The sequence below is a fragment of the Bolinopsis microptera genome, chromosome 2, assembly GCF_026151205.1.
Source record: "Bolinopsis microptera isolate Bmic1 chromosome 2, MBARI_Bmic_1.0, whole genome shotgun sequence".
Lineage (NCBI taxonomy): Eukaryota > Metazoa > Ctenophora > Tentaculata > Lobata > Bolinopsidae > Bolinopsis > Bolinopsis microptera.
In genome coordinates this window covers 20,025,624-20,042,620 of record NC_087073.1, presented here as the reverse complement: position 1 = coordinate 20,042,620, position 16,997 = coordinate 20,025,624, and the positions used below count along the sequence as shown (strand labels likewise).

Below are 16,997 nucleotides of genomic sequence, written 5' to 3'. Positions count from 1 at the left end.
TTTCTTTCGGACGCTGATTCCGAATCACCCGGCCCATGACATGGGGTTAAAGTGCTCCCCTGGCGAGATATTTGGGAAAAACTATCGACGGTAGAAGGAAGTTGGTCTAATTTATCGTTTGGGTTTAAGCATATGTTATTGTTAGACTTAGGGTTAGGGTTAGGATCAGATTAGAGGGTTAGGGTTTCGAAATGTAGTTCAGTGTTCAGGGCCAGGTTGAAAAAGTCACGTGACAGTCGAGTGTAGAGTGATAAATCATCATCCTTATATATCCACTCCCAGTAATCGACCCTGTTAATCACTGTAAGGATCAAATGTGGAGGGTAAAATCTGAATAAAAATCAATTTGAATATAAAAGTAACCCCTAAAAAAGGCAACAAATATTATAAAACCCTAAAACCAAATGCTCGCGGCCACTTTGAATAGGCTAACATGTAACAGTAACAGTACAAATTGGTGTATAAATTAAAACTACTGTTATGTACAATAGTAATTGCAATAATTGATATAATGATGTATCATCAAGATAATTAAATTTCGCAAATACAATATTAATAAAACCCCGATTTACCGCAAAGTTTGAGGAAAGGAAACACCCGCGGTAAATTGGGGTTTGCGGCAAATTGGGGCGCGGTCAATCGGGGTTTTACTGAATATATTCATTTATTGTAAAGTAAATCTTAATCAGTTCAAACCTAATCTGAAATAATTTAGCTGTTTAAGTATATTATAATGTTTTATCACCGACAGTTTAAAAATGTCACAATCCCTCCATTTCCATTATATTTATTATGCTTCTGATAAATAATGCATAAATTCCACTTGCGCCCAGATCCATGGGCTCACATTCGCAAAGCACAAATCTTCGAAAATTCTTTAATTTTTACCCTTAGCATGTTTCCTGGCGTATGTAAAGAAGAAGTTTCTGCATTTGTGTCTGTGATTCTTCTTCCATCTAATGTTCTCTGCTATCTGCTCTAATCCTGCCATCATACCCTGAGATGGGGAAGCAGTTATGTTCACAAATTACTGTCAAATTATTGAAGGAAAACGCTACAAAGTCGCAGTTTATTGTTGCCCTTGGAGTTCTGATACCAATACTGGGTTAAGGGTACCTATACTATATTGTGACAGGTTATTTTACATCCACTTCCAGTGAGAAAACTGGATTCTGAATTTCTCGGTAAGTAGACAAACGAATTTGATCTAGAAATTGATTCAGATGATCCAATAGTTCTTGCATTGTGACAAAAATCTGTGCATAAAGTGACTAATATAATAATTAATTTCATGATTGATTTTAACTTTTGAATTGGTTAATTACTCAATTAATCAGTATATTAACTTACAGGTTCTCCGGTGCCGGGATCGTTTGACTTAAAGAATGACTTGACATCATTTTTCATGTCACTTGTGTTAAGCATTTCGGTCACGATTTGTATAAGGTACGCCATAGTAAACTGCGACTTTCCATACAGCTGAAACAAATATAAGCGGTAAAAACTTTGCACTATAATGGGATGTGGAGAAGGGGAAATGTACTATAACAGTTCTGTATAGATATTTTATATTTATACAATATCTTACAAAAATGCTCGATATCAGTGACCCTGTCAAGTGAAGTTGTCTTAGTGTATTTACTTCATTTCAACGGATATTATCCTTTTAACCAAGGGTTACTCCTAAAACTATTATACAATACTATACATATATTATAGTATACAAATTAGAGGTTTTCAGTTAAAATTAAACCCTTGGAACAATTCTTGGAAAAACTCGGTGGTTCCTGCGAAACTCAGTTGACCACATGCTTTACCCAACTAATTACTTTAAAGACGGTAATCCTGTCGAGGACATGTGCTCTGGACCAATCAAAAGCGATAATTTTAACGGTTATATTATTATAATAACAGTCTCAGTGAGTGGGAATACTAACTTTAAACATGTTGTAGTACAGGGATATTAAGGATAAGCTTACTTAAGCTAGCAATTTGGTTAAACCATCCAGAATTTCGATATCAGGATAATGTTTCAAGCGACTTTTCAACCGATGATCAACGCACGTCTCGTAGTTATGCAATGCTAAGTACTTAAGTAGGTACAATTAGAAATAACTTTAATCTTGGAAATTGTGGGCCTGTTACTTAGACCCGGCATTTTATAACTCTATGCTTATTTTCAAATCTGATAATTACCATTCAGTGGCGTCTGGAAGATAAACGAATAAATTTAATTAAAAATGGGGAAGAAGTTTGTATAAGCGAGTAAATAGTTGCCTGCTCTCGAGCCGCACTTGAATGACAGTAAGAAAAAAAATTCCTCATCACATTATGAAACTGTATCTTACCTGGTAGTACCTATCGTAGTTTTTCTTGAAGAACTTCCAGACAACCTCAGGTTTGGTTTTGCTGATAATGTCTAGAGCTTCTTGTTGGGTGTCTTCTGATCCTTGGAGGGAATTTTCTAACAGAGCTTTCAAAGCCGTTCTGAAATAAACAACACTTTTAACTTGATTTGTAACATTGAGTATCTCATCAAAAAATATTGGAGTAATTGGAATGGTAATTGGAATTTTTTATAGTCCTATATTCAATACCATCCATCTGTCACTTACTTTTCCAGCGTTTAGATCTTGACTACTCCCAAACTTACTGGGACTACATACCCAACCTTTAGTTATTACAAACTATCACTCATAACTTAAGTAAGTAATAAAACTCACACATTGTTAGTATCACACAATATCCAATACGTGTCTCTGATATCATCAGGGTTCTTCATACTGGGTAATGTATGAAGCAGTTCAGTCCAATACTTCTTATCTGTCTTTGCTCTCCGGAGCTTCTGTAGATACACTATCCCTGGTTCTGTTCCTTCTCCTGATGTCGCACTGATTGGTTCATCAATTAAATTTATAAATAATTTGTGAGTTAATAAGACTTTATTTAGGGCAGGTACTGGGAAATGGGCAATAATATACAACCGTAATCTAAACTTTGGCTATTTTTCCTTCGTTTGCCAATCCTCCTCTAGAGTAAAGCCTAGCTGAGTACAAATTACGTTATCTTGACTCTTGGTGTGACTCATCCCAACTATTCGATGCATTACATCATTATACGTGAACTAGGTGGATCAATATCACATATTAGATCACAGATAGTTAAATACTTCATTTTAAATGCTCATTCATTGCATAATCTGAAATTTGAATTTATATACTTATATAGGCAAATCCGATTGATAATTCATGTTTTCTTTAATGGGTTATGTGGATTGTGGTCATGGTAGTGGTGATCATACAAACCTTGACGAACTCCTCCTCTACAGAAGGATTATGAGGAATGGGTATGGATGTTCATGCAATGCAGCTTTGAAAGACATAATGTGTGTATGCAAAAATTGTTACGGTCGCAAGAATTTTATTTAAGAGGAATGAGATGAAATAAATATTCATTTGACGCATAATATCATTGACGTTCAAAACTAGCGTGCAATACTGTCGTGCAATACTAAGGTGCAGTACTGTCGTGCAATATTGTCGTGCAATACTATCGTACAATAGTAATGTACAATAATAAGGTGCAATACCATCGTGTAATACTAAGGTGCAATACAAAGGCGTAATACTGAGGCGTAATACTAGCGTACACTAATAAGGTGCAATAATAAGGCGCAATACTAGCACGTGCACTAATAAGGTGCAATACTAAGGTGTGCAATACTGTCGTGCATTACTCAGCCCTTACTCGTGCATCATGTCACATATTCCTCACTGTTGTTGCGATCTCCGTCTTGATGAGTGTCTTCTATTATTACTAGATCGCTTTTCTCTCTCTAGAGGGTCTTGGAAAGAGGGGGAGGTTAAATCAGACATATTGTCCCAATCAAAACTGATCATATCCGTAGCTGGTCCCGGTTTTGTAGCTGGCTCCGAGTCTATACTTTCCTCCGTATTCTTCTCCTCCGGGATCCAGCCAGAGTCTGGGTCAAGGGGTTGTGGGTTGGGATAAGGCGGTGTAGTGTCGTTAAAAGGAAATATCCCAGAGCTCTTTGTTATCATCTCCTGTGTCGGTCCAGTGACCTCCTCATCAGATATATTAAACAGGAGTTGCTTCTGCGGGCCCTTGTTGTGTCTACCTTCCCAATGGTACGAATGTAGGTTGATGTCTAGCAAGTTTAAGTTGAACCGTTTTCTTCTCAGTGGGTCGGTCCTCACCAGGGTTCGTATTCCTGGAGCTGTCCCATCTCTTGCAAAATATTATAAATATGAACAAAGGATACGCAATCTTGATATCATGAACTTGATATCATGTACGCTATATGATTTAGCTCATGGGTGATTTTCTACATTTTTGTTTTGAATTGGATTGAGAGAGTCATCGCAAAGTACCATCATGGTCAATATTAGTTGAGAATTCTCTCCGTTATATGTTCTCTTAAGGCAGTAAACCCACACGGCACAAATCTGACTGGAGAATTTCCAACTTGAATATAATATTATAAATATCTCATTTTAATAGCCCTCTCGATCCATCTACCTTACCATCTATCCATCTATCTACCGTCAAATGATATCATTATACTATATAGGCAATCCTGTCAGTTAACTTAAGTTCTACTAAGGCTCTCCGTTCTTTGACCTGATCTACTTGTCGCATACCGTAAATTACATAACCTGTATACCTACAGACTTCTTAAAATAGCCGACAATCGTTACTCGGTTACTTAAAATAAAATCTACGTCAGTGTTCGCCGCATAGATTGTTAGAATACTACACAGATGTGACAAGAAATTAAGTATATAATCATACAGTTTCTGCAGAATGTGATCATGTACTTGCAGGATATATTATGTGGCTGTACTTGACGGTCCGTAGGTCTAAATGATGGCTCGTAACCGGTAACTGACAGCTATATATGTCTGCTATGGCAGGGCATGTAATGAAGGTTAAGGTGGGATTAGGGATAAAGGTTAGCAAGGTTATAAATACAGAGTGTTCGAAAGGCGTGGATTTGTCGCCCTTCACTTTAACAAACTGTGGAACGACTCAGGATTTGTTGTCAAAAGATTCCAGAAAGGGGCAAGAAATATAATGTTTGTCATGTAATTCTAACCATAAACCAAGCACCTGAGCATTTTTTCGATTTTATAGCTTGTTATCAAATTCCAACTCTGGCTGTATTGGAGTTTTAGTTTTATTTACTTGAGAACACGTTATTTAAAAGTGGGTATTGTGATTTGTAGTTCTCTTAAGAACAGATTTATAGTCTTAACTAATATATAATGTTTACTAATGAAGATAATATATATCAGTAGTCGATGACTAGACAGGGATATTGTCTAATTAATATATTTACTAATGGATACTGAAGTGAGCATTTTATAATATATCGGTGATTTATCGTTAATCATTTGAAAGATTAAGAGAGTGTCGATTTATTAATAAACAGTAAACTAGACGAGTCGATTTGGATATTAATGAGAATTTAAATAGGGTCGGTTACGGGTTATCCAGTAAATTGGAAACGTTCTCTCTCTGCAGATAGTAAAAGTATAAATATAATAATTTGATAGGTAAAATTTATGATTAAGTATCGAAGTCCTCATTTGTCCAAGTAAATTATTTTTACGCATTATTTGTCGCGTAATGATGATCGAACAATCCGACCATTTAAACTGTGGGCAGTAAGGTCGCTCAAATCAGGAAAAACTGAGAGATTTGATTACTGAAATTCAACGGATGTTATAATAAATATAAAAACAAGAAATACATAACCCAATTACCTTGACAATTCCCCGAGCTTATCGATGAATTCGTGAGCAACAGGATGGTCGACTGTCATCCCCGTGTCGACCAAAACAAACTGTAGCAACCTTTCTTTGATTGGTTTATTATAAGAGGTATTTAATTTAACCACTTCCTTCAATGCTTCATCCATTAAATCTCTTGCATATATCTGGAAAAATCGTGTTGGGGTAAATGTCAATTTCTTATAGATAAAATATTGTCAAAGGGCAAAATGGTGAACATTATGAGCATGCCATAAAAATGTTTAATGATAAAAGATATAAGACACCTCCGGTAAGTTGTGCTCTGCTCGGATATTCACACTTAACTCACAATACGCTCCATGCTCATCCTACCTTTACCTTGGCGGCGAACTTTTCTGCGGGTGACATGCGGTTAATGAGGTGGTTCCAATGCTCTGTAGCCAGCTTCCAGGGCCCAAACTCTGTCTCCTTCTTCATGTAGGTCAGGAACTGCAGAGGGAAGGTGATATCTAGCTTGTCAGCTGTCACCAGGTTTAGCAGGTCAGATAGTAGTTGTATCCTATCTGATGTAATGGGCGCCGTCAGTTAATAATGGTTTGGGGAGATTAAGAACGTTAAAGAGATGGAACTTTCTTCCAGATACCTAAGTTTAAACCCTCCTTCACCTAACATCCCCCCTCAAACATTTAGCTTAATCATCAGGCATCAGCTTATATCAATTATCTGAGTTAATGAGTGTTTCTTCTTTCAACTGACCTGTTGTGGTGAAGACCGTGTGGTCTTCAACTAGCTGGTGATAAAGTTTCTTCCAGCCAACTAAATCGTAGTTAGTTATGTAGTACATTCTGAAGTCGTTGTTGACTTTGATCCAGGTCGCTGGTTTGGAAAGTTCCACTATATTCTCCCTCTCCGTGAGGATTTGTACCTGAAGGAGTGGCCTTAGGTAATTATTAAGGCAACCAATCAGCATTCATTGCATTGACTAAGAGATTATTCGCCTCAATTTTTAGATTTTGTTGAGCTGAAAAAATGAATTTTAGTTTATGATTGAAATTCAAATATTGCATCGAGGAAGTGTTTAAACATTTATGTTCTATTATGGGCCTTCGCCGATGTTGAGTTGGAAAATGGCTGGGCGTTACTTTTGCTATTTAGCAGCAATTAAAATTCGCTTGACAGTGTCAAGTTTGACCATATTAAGGGACATGACTCATGGGTGAGCCTTGCAAGGGTTAAAACATTTTCTTCGTAATGGTGAAGCTGAAAATGCGGGTGAATAAATAAAATTAATATTCCAGTTCCACTCTCTGGTCCTGCCCTGCAATTTATACTTAATCACTGACTAAAGATTAAACGAACTACAAATGAATCGCAAACCAGGAACACAAAATGTTGTAGCGCGATGCGTTACTGTGCCGCGCCGCGCACTCAATGAGGCTTCAACCAGGAACACAAAATGCCTCTACAAACCTTGTCGACCCGCTCTGCGTCGGTGGTGTAAGTAAAGGGGATATGCCACGTATAGTTATAAGGTGAGTCATCCACTGCTTCTTTGTTAGTGAAGAGGAACCTCTCCTGTGTCACTAGTATGTGTGTTCTATTCAGCATCTTTACGTGCACCTGACAGAGTTAGGTGGTGAAAAGTACTTGTTTAATGTTGTTCTTCTCTTGGTGTGATATGTTATGACAAATCCTAACGAAGACACCATAACTTAAAGAATTAAAGATAAACCATGAACCTTACTCTAACCAAATCATTTCCAACCTAATCATAACCTCTATTTTAAACAAAATTTAGAATCCTGTCTCTGTCCTTAACTCAGAAAACTTTTCTTTAAATTATCAGGGATCAAATATTGAGGAGTGCATTGTCCCTTTTGACCCTGCAGTTATATTACATACAAGCTTCTATTGAGCAATCGAGTGAAATGTGTAACTATATTATATAACATAATGAGATTTTACACGTGACTTGAATTTAATAGGATTGTTTTTTATGCATCATGAGTCCACGAACCCTGACTTCCAAGGCACCTAAGTGGAACTACTGAGTCAGGAGTTCCACTTAGATATCTGAACATGGAGCTGCACCACCAGCTGGGTGTGAGTTGTCAGGCTTGCTGACACCTCATTAAATATTGCACTTAGTACTGGTCCGCATAATGAACTTATGAAGTGAATTTAATTCACAATTTACTCAATTCACAGTGTTCTTTGATTTTTAGCCGATTTTATTGAATGCTAATTTGAGTTGATTAACATTTGATGTGGAATGTTGAACTAAAATTAGCGTGCATGCTGCTGTCAAACGGCGAAGAACTGTTGCAACATTTCTTGTCGGAACTAAGATATTGGACCACCCAGGAAATATAACACCTTACTATTATAATGGTACGTCAAAGGGTAAACCGTAAATTGATGGCAGTTAATGGAAGTTAATGTACTACTATACAGGGTGTTACAGATCTGGATGCTGGTAGGAAGGTAGACCATAATTGTTATGACACGTGATATCGATTAATCAGCTTTCATTATTACCCAATTGATTAATCAAAGCCCTGAATAACTACCACCATATTGTTATGTGTCGAAATAACTAAAGTTCATCACCTCCCACCTGGTATATTAACAGTTGAACTGGCCGCAGGTACAGATAATCTTATTATGAAACTTCTTGATAAATTCTGGCCGAGGAAATAAACCCTCCTCTCATTCCAAAGATAAAGTGGTACGGCATGTCAGTAATCATTATGTCTTTTAAAACCCTACACCACTCCTGTTTTTGCGGTATCGTGTGCCCATGAACCTCTACACCCACCAAATATAAGGTGCAAGATAATCAAATTACTTCAACAATAAAATGTCTTAATTCGGATAACTGATAAGTTTACTGAAAAGTGTGGAGTTTGTTGTGACACGCGCAAGCGGGAACCATGGATTTTATAAACCACATACAGACATAAACTCAGAATTTGAAAAGCTTTTTATAATGTAACGTAATTTTTTCTGCTTTCGTTAATGCAATGATTACAATTAGAATTACTCTTACCACAGGGAAGTTCTTTTGCAATGTGTATCTTTCTATCAAGGATTTTAAATCATATTCTGGGGCTTCGTCTTGCAAATTCTGAAATACGAACCATAGGTAAGATAAATGTACATAACCTTGATATCTCCGAGAGCAGTGATTTAAAATTTGGGCGGCAAAATAATACAGACAATCTGAAAAAATTTGCAGTACCTGAGTCAAATCTGTCATTTGAGCAGTGTTGAACGCATTTTCTGATAAGTAATTGTGAATGGCAGCTTTGAAGGGCGCAGGACCCATAATGTGGTAGATCATCCTGAACAGATTACCACCTCGCTGATACGTTATCTCGTCAAACAAGTTCATTATCTGAAAATCATGTGCTCATCGACTGTTCTATAAAATCTCGACTTCACGAGAAATGAAGTAATGTCTGGCATTAGCAAGGTTATGAAATACTAGCATATATTATATATATATATAATATATATATATAATATATATATATATTATATAATATTTATATAATACATATATTATATATACATATATAATATACATATATATATTATATATATGCTAGTATTTCATGACTATATATAGTCATTATATATAAGTATATAATAATATAATAATAAGAGCAAAGTAAACATCTAAACTAAATCTTGATCTGCCTGCAAACCTCGTCCTGCGATTCTGGGTTCGCTATGGCAGGTCTAGAGTTCACGCTAGAGTCTTTATCCATACCTCTCTGAAATTTGGACACTCTATAAAGATCCTACATTCCTTATTTTGAGTGGAGGAATGGCTGGAGTTTGATATCCAGCTCTAAATTTATGATTAATATCCTGCAAATTTTCAACATTTTCGTCGAAATCGACAAATGTAAGCTTTAACCTTTGTATAATTTCAATAATGCTCACAATTAGTTCGTACGTGACCATGTACTCGTCACTGAAGTTAAAATCGTCGAAGATTGCATCAGCAGCAAACACCATGAACCACGAGACAGTCGACTCTTTGAGAATGATGTTGTCCCACCATTTCTGAAATTTACAGACTTTAAAACTTTACAGTTAAGATATACCATATACTTTATATTTCATACCATGTTAATCTGTGAACAAAGCTATAGAAGTATAAACAAATCTGTGAACAAAGTTATAAAATAATCTGTTAACAAAGCTATTAATCAAAGTAAACTAACCGGTGTAACCAGATCACCGAACCACATATGAGCGACCTCATGTGCCATGATGACTCTTGCTTGGAGTTCCCACTGTGCGCTGTGAACCGTTGGGTCAAAGTTCGCAATGTCTTCCCGAGCTGAGAGCATAAACTTTGTTAAAAAAGTGAACGTTTTTCAGGGTGATAGTGCAAATAAGTCGGTTTGATCGAACTTTGAATATAATGGGTCAATGCCAAATTTCTGAGCAGAAAGTTAATTTATTCTGTCACAAGATTGCTTCCCCGTTAAATTTGAATCTGAAACCTTTTAGTTTAATAACTTTGTTAATGAATTCGCGAGAATCGCAAGTCAATCGATGTGACTGATATGCTAGGTATTCTAGGTATGTCTTTTGGGTTTATAAAGAATGCAAAATTTAAAAATGTTGACGGCCATACTCGTCTTAAGGACCAGAATACAATAAGAAACGCGAGATTGCAACCCTCTTTCTAACCGGCTCTAAAATTTTTCATGAATTACATCGATGGAAATGTACCAGATCTATTCTTTAAAGTTTTTGAAGAATTTAGAGGTTAGCATTTTGTCTTTGAGTTTTAATCTTGATTTAATTTATTGCTTTTCAAAAAAATTGAAAAATTAGAAGCTCATGAAAGTCTTCGACTCTGGAATTTCAGAAAATATACTCCTACTGTTTTCTTTTGTCGCCAAATCCAAATCAATAATCGAAATATCTTATTTCTTGTACTTAGCTTTACTGGTTATAATACATTTTTCTCCTACAATCTCAATGAGATAAGCGTAATATGATATCCAAACATTCGAAAAACTTAAATCATGCACATTATTCATTATTGTCAACATATTTTATCTGTATCAATATGTGCACTGTGCAGGCTGGAAAAAGAGCGGGAAAGTTGCAAACGCGAACGTGTGAAAACCAAATCTCGTTAATACTTCAATAAGTTGTGAAGATCCTTGCAATCAAGATAAAATTATACGTTTTTTTCAGTACGTTTCAAACTAGTAATGGTAATTTAATATGAAATCAAAAACATCAAGGACTGTAATAGTATAGTTCTGTCAGTCCAATCTTATCTGTGATTTTTGGCGTATAACACTTGTTAACTCATTTAAATTGTACAAGTTTATCATTTGACTGTCAACTCATGGTTGACCATTATCATATAGTTGATCATTGCATTGATGGAGAGATTTAAAAAACAAATCTGCTCGATTGTACAAGTTCAGGCCACTGGACAAAAGTTTGACAAATTTGTTAAAATTTGTCGAACGTGTTAAAAGTTCGATATTTATTGACTGATGTTGAGTATCACGCCTTTCTAATTACGAGAATCGAAATCCAGGATACAGTTTGGCTCCAGGGTAAAATTTCCTTAAATCATCATTTGTCATGGCAGATCAGCTACAGCCAAGAATTCTGCAGAAACTGGTCCAGCCCGGTGGCCCGTGTGTGGTGTGATTCGGAATTACCTGTTATGAGACCCCAGTTTTCCATAGCAGCCACCCCAAATCTCCGTACAGGTACCACGTCTAATTTGCTCATAGGGTACTCTACCCTGAAATATCCTTGAGGTCGTTACGTTATCAGTAGAGAGAGGATGATGAGAAGATTGTAAAAATCAGAGGTTGAGGGCTGCTAATGAGGTTAGGCTGTACGGAATACGGCGCAAATCATGCGTTCTTTAGCTAATTTGTCAAGAAAATAAGTAAAACGCAGACAGTAGATATAACGTTACCCAAAGTATTCTTCAAGGAAGTCTATAGTTTTTATAGTTGTGTCAAGCATCCTCCGACTGGTCTGTAGCTTTTCATGACTCCCGTACAGTTTAACAGGAATTCCAGATTTTGTCGTTCCCTTGATATCCCTACAGTCATACTGTCATAAATTATACTTCTCAGCTAAATTAGTGTTTAGTTTAAATGGTTGCTCTTTAAGTTTAAAGTATGAATGAATACCCCACATGAGATTGTGATCTGACTTCCCCAGAATTTTAGAAGTTCATTCACCAGTCCCCTCCCCCATTGCCTAGTCAGAAATATCATGTCAACTCAAAAGTAACATGTCAGATCCTATTTAAATACATGCTGGTAGTGATAGTGGTAGTTGAGTAGTTGGTAATGGTATGGTACCTGTAATTTGTAATAATCATGGCAGTAATGTAGGTGCTCATTTCAGGGGTCCTTTCGAAAGTGGTCCGCACCCAGCCCGACCGTATCGGTTCTCTGGACTCTTGAGCACCGTTGCTCAGGGCATAGTACTGTGACTCGTGATCAACGAAAAACTTAAACCTGAAATTGAGAATGTTGTTCTTTTCTAACAAAGCATGACACCAATAAAGTGGTCATTTGATAATTTTGAGTTTTGAAATGAGCTTTCTGAAGTTCACATTTTCACCTTGTCTACCTTGCATTACTCAAACGCTAAAACTATTACAGGATTGATTTTTTACTAACGTTGCCTTATATTTAGGTTCATCGTAGCAGGGCCAGGCGTGTCGAGCCCAGTAAGGTGAAAACTGGGTGGTCACCATTTTGTTCTTCCAGCCCTTTTCATCCGTCCAACTGCTCTGATAAAACCCCCAAAACAAATCAGAAACAAACTCGTTCTTGAAATCAATGAACAGCTGATATACTCCAGAATAAAGAATTCTACGGGGATAAATCCGCAATAGTTCTTGGTTTTTGTCTTCTACCACTTGCATGATCGGAACTCTCCTGCCTCGCCCCTCCGGCTCGTATGTCGCCATGAAAACGTCGCTGATGTTTAATCCAGCAGAGTGAATAGGCACTTGGTCGCACGGCTCAGTGACTGAAATTGTGACAGGGGTCATGGTACTGGAAGCAGGGCAAACACATGACGTGGTTAACGTAATATTTTAAATTGAAGTGGAAATGTTCTAAATGAGAGGAAGTGTGCACGCAACAATATAATTTTGCAGTTAACGTAAAGTTAAATATTGCAGGTTTTTGTGGTACAGAATACAGCTGCACGGATTGATGGTGTGGTTTGCCACCGGCCCTGCACCGGCCCTGCACCGGCCCTGCACCAGCCTTGTATCTCTTCAGTTTTGGAACATTCTTATGGTGTTAAACTTACTGTTTATAAGCACGTGCGTCCTTCCGGAGTAAACCCAATCTCTCAGGTTCGCTTTTAATACTATACCGTAGTGAAGCGGCTGAAAAATACAATCATGTATTTCAGAAATGGTTTGAATTACAAATTTCAAAAAAAATCAAAATTTTAGCTTAATCCATTTTATTATGGAAAACTATTTAGTTTTTTCAAACAATTAAAATAAGTTCTAACCGAGATGAAGGACGGGATATTTCCCCTGTACGGAATATCCTCAAAGTCATCCACAAAAGGATCTGTATCATTGCTGTCCTCAAACTCTACCACTTGATCCTCAGCTGACTCTCCCCCTGCCGCTCTGCACATCACCACCAACAAACTCCATACCATCCAACTTGTCATATTCCTTCTTCTAATCGGCTAATGTGTTTTGCACGCTTCTCGATCCTGACAGAGATAATGGTGGTATGAAGAAATTTCACGAATTATTTTTTTTATTGTCAATATGATCTCCTTATATTGTCCCGAATCACTTTCCCAAATTGACAATATAATATATTTAGTGCTTTTCGTAAGTACAGCAAATAAAGTTTGGGAGAGGTGAAAAATTGTTTACATGCAATCCCACGACTCGACCAGCTTTTTCATAAAATCAATGGATCGAAGTGAAATATGCGCACTTCAGTCCAGTGCAATACAATCTCTTTCAGGTTGGGAAGATGTTAATGGTCGAGTCTGTCAGTACGTGCCAGCAACACAATGCAACTGGTTAAGGAGGAAATAAAGCTTGAAAAATCAAGGTTATAATTATCAAAGTGTTGCTAGCTCGGGTGAGATAAAATTACGGGCACTTACGAAAGTGGGCTATCGATCGGACATTATATCTATAACGATCGTGTAGTAATTACCGATACTACACTCTCATTCGCGAGGTTATCGTACAGAATTGCATAGTGATGAGGCTCTTATTGCTAGAACTGATAAAGGATTTTACACCAGCACCAAACTAAGAATCCCAAACCAGCTGACTTTTGGGTAGAACAGCTGCAGACAAATTTGGTGTCTGTAACCCTTTTAATCATAACACCTTCACACCACAAAGTAAATCGAGATTAGATGAAATAATTGTCAGACGGGGCCAATAACCTGAACCACTGTCTAGTGTCTCAAAGACTTGTCGGGTATCAATCATATACCAGCAGGCAGAACGACAGATCGAGCTCTAGTATAATTACTGGACTAAGCACCCAAATTGGCCATAATTCTACAGCTCGATTCTTTTGCACAATAGTACAAAAAGACTTTTGGTAAATTATGCAATTCAGAACTCGGTAAGATATGGACAATTGGTACTCTGGTTTTTTTAATAACTGATTGCATCAAACATGTTGCATCAGAACATATTACAGAGCATGACATTTAAAACACTGCTGCTCATATATGTTTGTTACCTACCAAACTACTTATTGCTTTGGGAGCTTTATGCTTAATTATATACTTGACGCTTAACAGAAACTGGGGATTGGCGTCATGTTTATTATAAGTTTATGTGAAGGGAAACTGGTGCATTCAATCCTCTATATACCGGACCTCTAAAGGAGAAACGAAAAGTGTACGGGGTAGAAAAACCCAGTATAGAGAGATTCAAATGATCCCAATCTTCAGTATCTGTAGCCTCTCAAATAACCTGTTAACCTTCTCATATACCCCATCAGCCATTAGCCCACTGTGGCCTTATATGCACATATTGTGTCGCATTGTCATGAAATACGGTTCAAAAGTAAAAATATACCAAAATCACCGCCAAATGTTAGTTAGTTAATTAGCTAGTTTTGTACATCACATTTCTTGCACAAAACTAGCTAATTAACTGAACATTTGGGCCGGGAAAGGAGAGGCCCGGCATGTCAAGGTTCCGGTATAGAGAGATTCGCAGTATATTTTGAGCCGTATTTCATGACAAGGAACTGATTCCCCAGGTTTTCCTATCCCAATGTTATTTATATCGTTACACAAACACTGAACACTTACCTTAGTTAACCGAACTACATCGTTGAGGAAGTTGACGAAAGATATTGCATTGCAAATTGGTTCTCAAACTAAGCAGAAAGACGAAGTTAAAATGTGTTACAGTTGATAGCCTGTAAAATAAGAAACCCGTTTATATTTACGGATGAAGAGACTACGTAATATGCAAAAATATCTGCTTAACTGAACAGCAATCTGAACAGCGATCAATGATGCCGCTAAAATAATGAGTAGTCAGAAAAGCTTTCAACAATGATCATTGAAAACAAATTCTTGAGAAAGTTGAGTGTGGAAATATGTGCTAAAAAAATATGTGCTAAAAACGGGCTGTATTATAACAAGATAATTGCGGCTTGTCAGCGTGTATCAGAAAGCTTGTATGGGTTCTAATTTAAACGCAATGCAAACGAGCGGAGAGTAGCTAAGTATTATTATGGTTGGAGTAGTGCACCAGGACACCTCAACCGGGCCAGGAATATCCCACTAATTGCGGTGAAGCAACGTGTTCCACTCGTCAACAGGCAAAAGACAAGAGGGGAAGGTGTGTAGAGATATATAAATATATATTAATAAAATAATAGATGAATGCTCTCCTTCTCCGTATGATAATCAAGTTAGGTCCTGCTGTAAATACCTGGTCTCGGGTATCACGCGAGGTAGACGGGGTCTCTGATTACCACCTCTCCGGGACAGCAGGACACCACACTGATAAGGCCCCCCTCCCTCTCTCCCTCTCTCTCTGGAATCTTGTGTAGTGCACACCACTTCATGTATCGTCGTCAGCGATCAGTGATCACTCCTTTCCTTCATATGGTTCACACCTCTTCTTTTCTTCACTTCATTATCAGATTTGTATAGCTCTGTGTCCCGGATCAGTAAGTGTAACGTGGAATGTGCGGAAGACAGGTTGATCACGGAAGTAAACAAAACTTCCGTTTGAGAGTAGATCATTTTATCAAAACTTTGACTTCCTGTGCAATCACTCTTTATCATTGGCCCGGTAAATCAATTACATTCACAATCTGACGCCAGTGAATTAGTGTCTAGGCTTCGTCACCGATCACTAATTAGAAAGCTGTTGATAAGGTCGATTTAATTAGACCCGGGTCGGGTCACATATGTTGGAATTTTAAAAAATGAATGAAAAAACAGAATTGGCAATTATTTGCTTTTTAAAACAAAAAATGTTTCTCTGAATTTTGAATTTGCTTTTTTTCTGAGATCAATTTTGTACTTTCGTACATTTTATTCGTGTAGCGATTTTATTGCCCTGTTAAGCGTCTTGCATTTAGTATTTACGACAGAGATTCATCCCGGAAGTCGTGTAAACTAACTTTTCGAATATTATATTTATATTAGTATTACCATAGCAACTTCAGGAGCGTTACCTGGGGACCCCAGGCTTTAGTGTTCATAAACACCATGAACACCAAATGAAGATACGCGGCGGAGTGACAGGCTGAGCGCCGCTCAGTAACGACTATCTACATTATTTTTTTAATGATAAATGAATATGATACAGTGCGAGGAAAACGCCATTTTATGTTTTAAGACGCGAGTAGGATGTAAGACTCCTCGGACTACATTACATTATATCCATTTGTTACGTCATCAATAAATGCATAGCAATAGATTTGCAGTGTTGTAATAATTAAAAAAATTCAAAACGATCACCGCGAATATTATACATTCGTACGAATGAACGCAAACTTGGTCATTGGTTTAGCTTATCGTTATTATATACATTTTAGGATATATCGTAAAAACTAAAATGTAAAATAATCTCGATTTTGAACCCTCGTTCTTACCTTTTGTTTTTAGGCTTCGCCTCAAAAGCCATGAATCGGGGAAAATTGGCACAATTACAATGTATCTTATTTCTTG

General features: G+C 37.1%; 2 protein-coding genes across 5 annotated transcripts in view; one reads left to right on the top strand and one right to left on the bottom strand.

The window, feature by feature from the left end:
* Nucleotides 1-16,997, top strand: part of LOC134811890 (titin-like) — a 72,694-nt gene that overhangs the window by 3,721 nt on the left and 51,976 nt on the right. The window lies entirely within an intron of this gene.
* Nucleotides 245-15,189, bottom strand: LOC134811892 (thyrotropin-releasing hormone-degrading ectoenzyme-like). 4 transcript variants are annotated; one of them, XM_063819024.1, is made up of 21 exons: nucleotides 15,117-15,189; nucleotides 13,320-13,532; nucleotides 13,110-13,188; nucleotides 12,467-12,821; nucleotides 12,143-12,301; nucleotides 11,749-11,877; nucleotides 11,483-11,568; nucleotides 10,010-10,128; nucleotides 9,726-9,848; nucleotides 9,485-9,553; nucleotides 9,016-9,171; nucleotides 8,824-8,901; nucleotides 7,245-7,394; nucleotides 6,531-6,699; nucleotides 6,147-6,337; nucleotides 5,787-5,959; nucleotides 3,775-4,248; nucleotides 2,724-2,891; nucleotides 2,349-2,487; nucleotides 1,351-1,479; nucleotides 245-997 (listed from the first exon to the last, which is right to left on the bottom strand). In XM_063819024.1, exons 2-21 carry the CDS (start codon nucleotides 13,485-13,487, stop codon nucleotides 878-880), a joined length of 3,234 nt encoding a protein of 1,077 aa, XP_063675094.1. In that variant the 5' UTR covers nucleotides 13,488-13,532; nucleotides 15,117-15,189; the 3' UTR covers nucleotides 245-877. The 4 variants fall into 4 exon arrangements, with proteins under 4 accessions (XP_063675094.1, XP_063675095.1, XP_063675096.1 ...); XM_063819025.1 differs by having other exon boundaries at nucleotides 6,153-6,337; XM_063819026.1 differs by lacking the exon at nucleotides 3,775-4,248.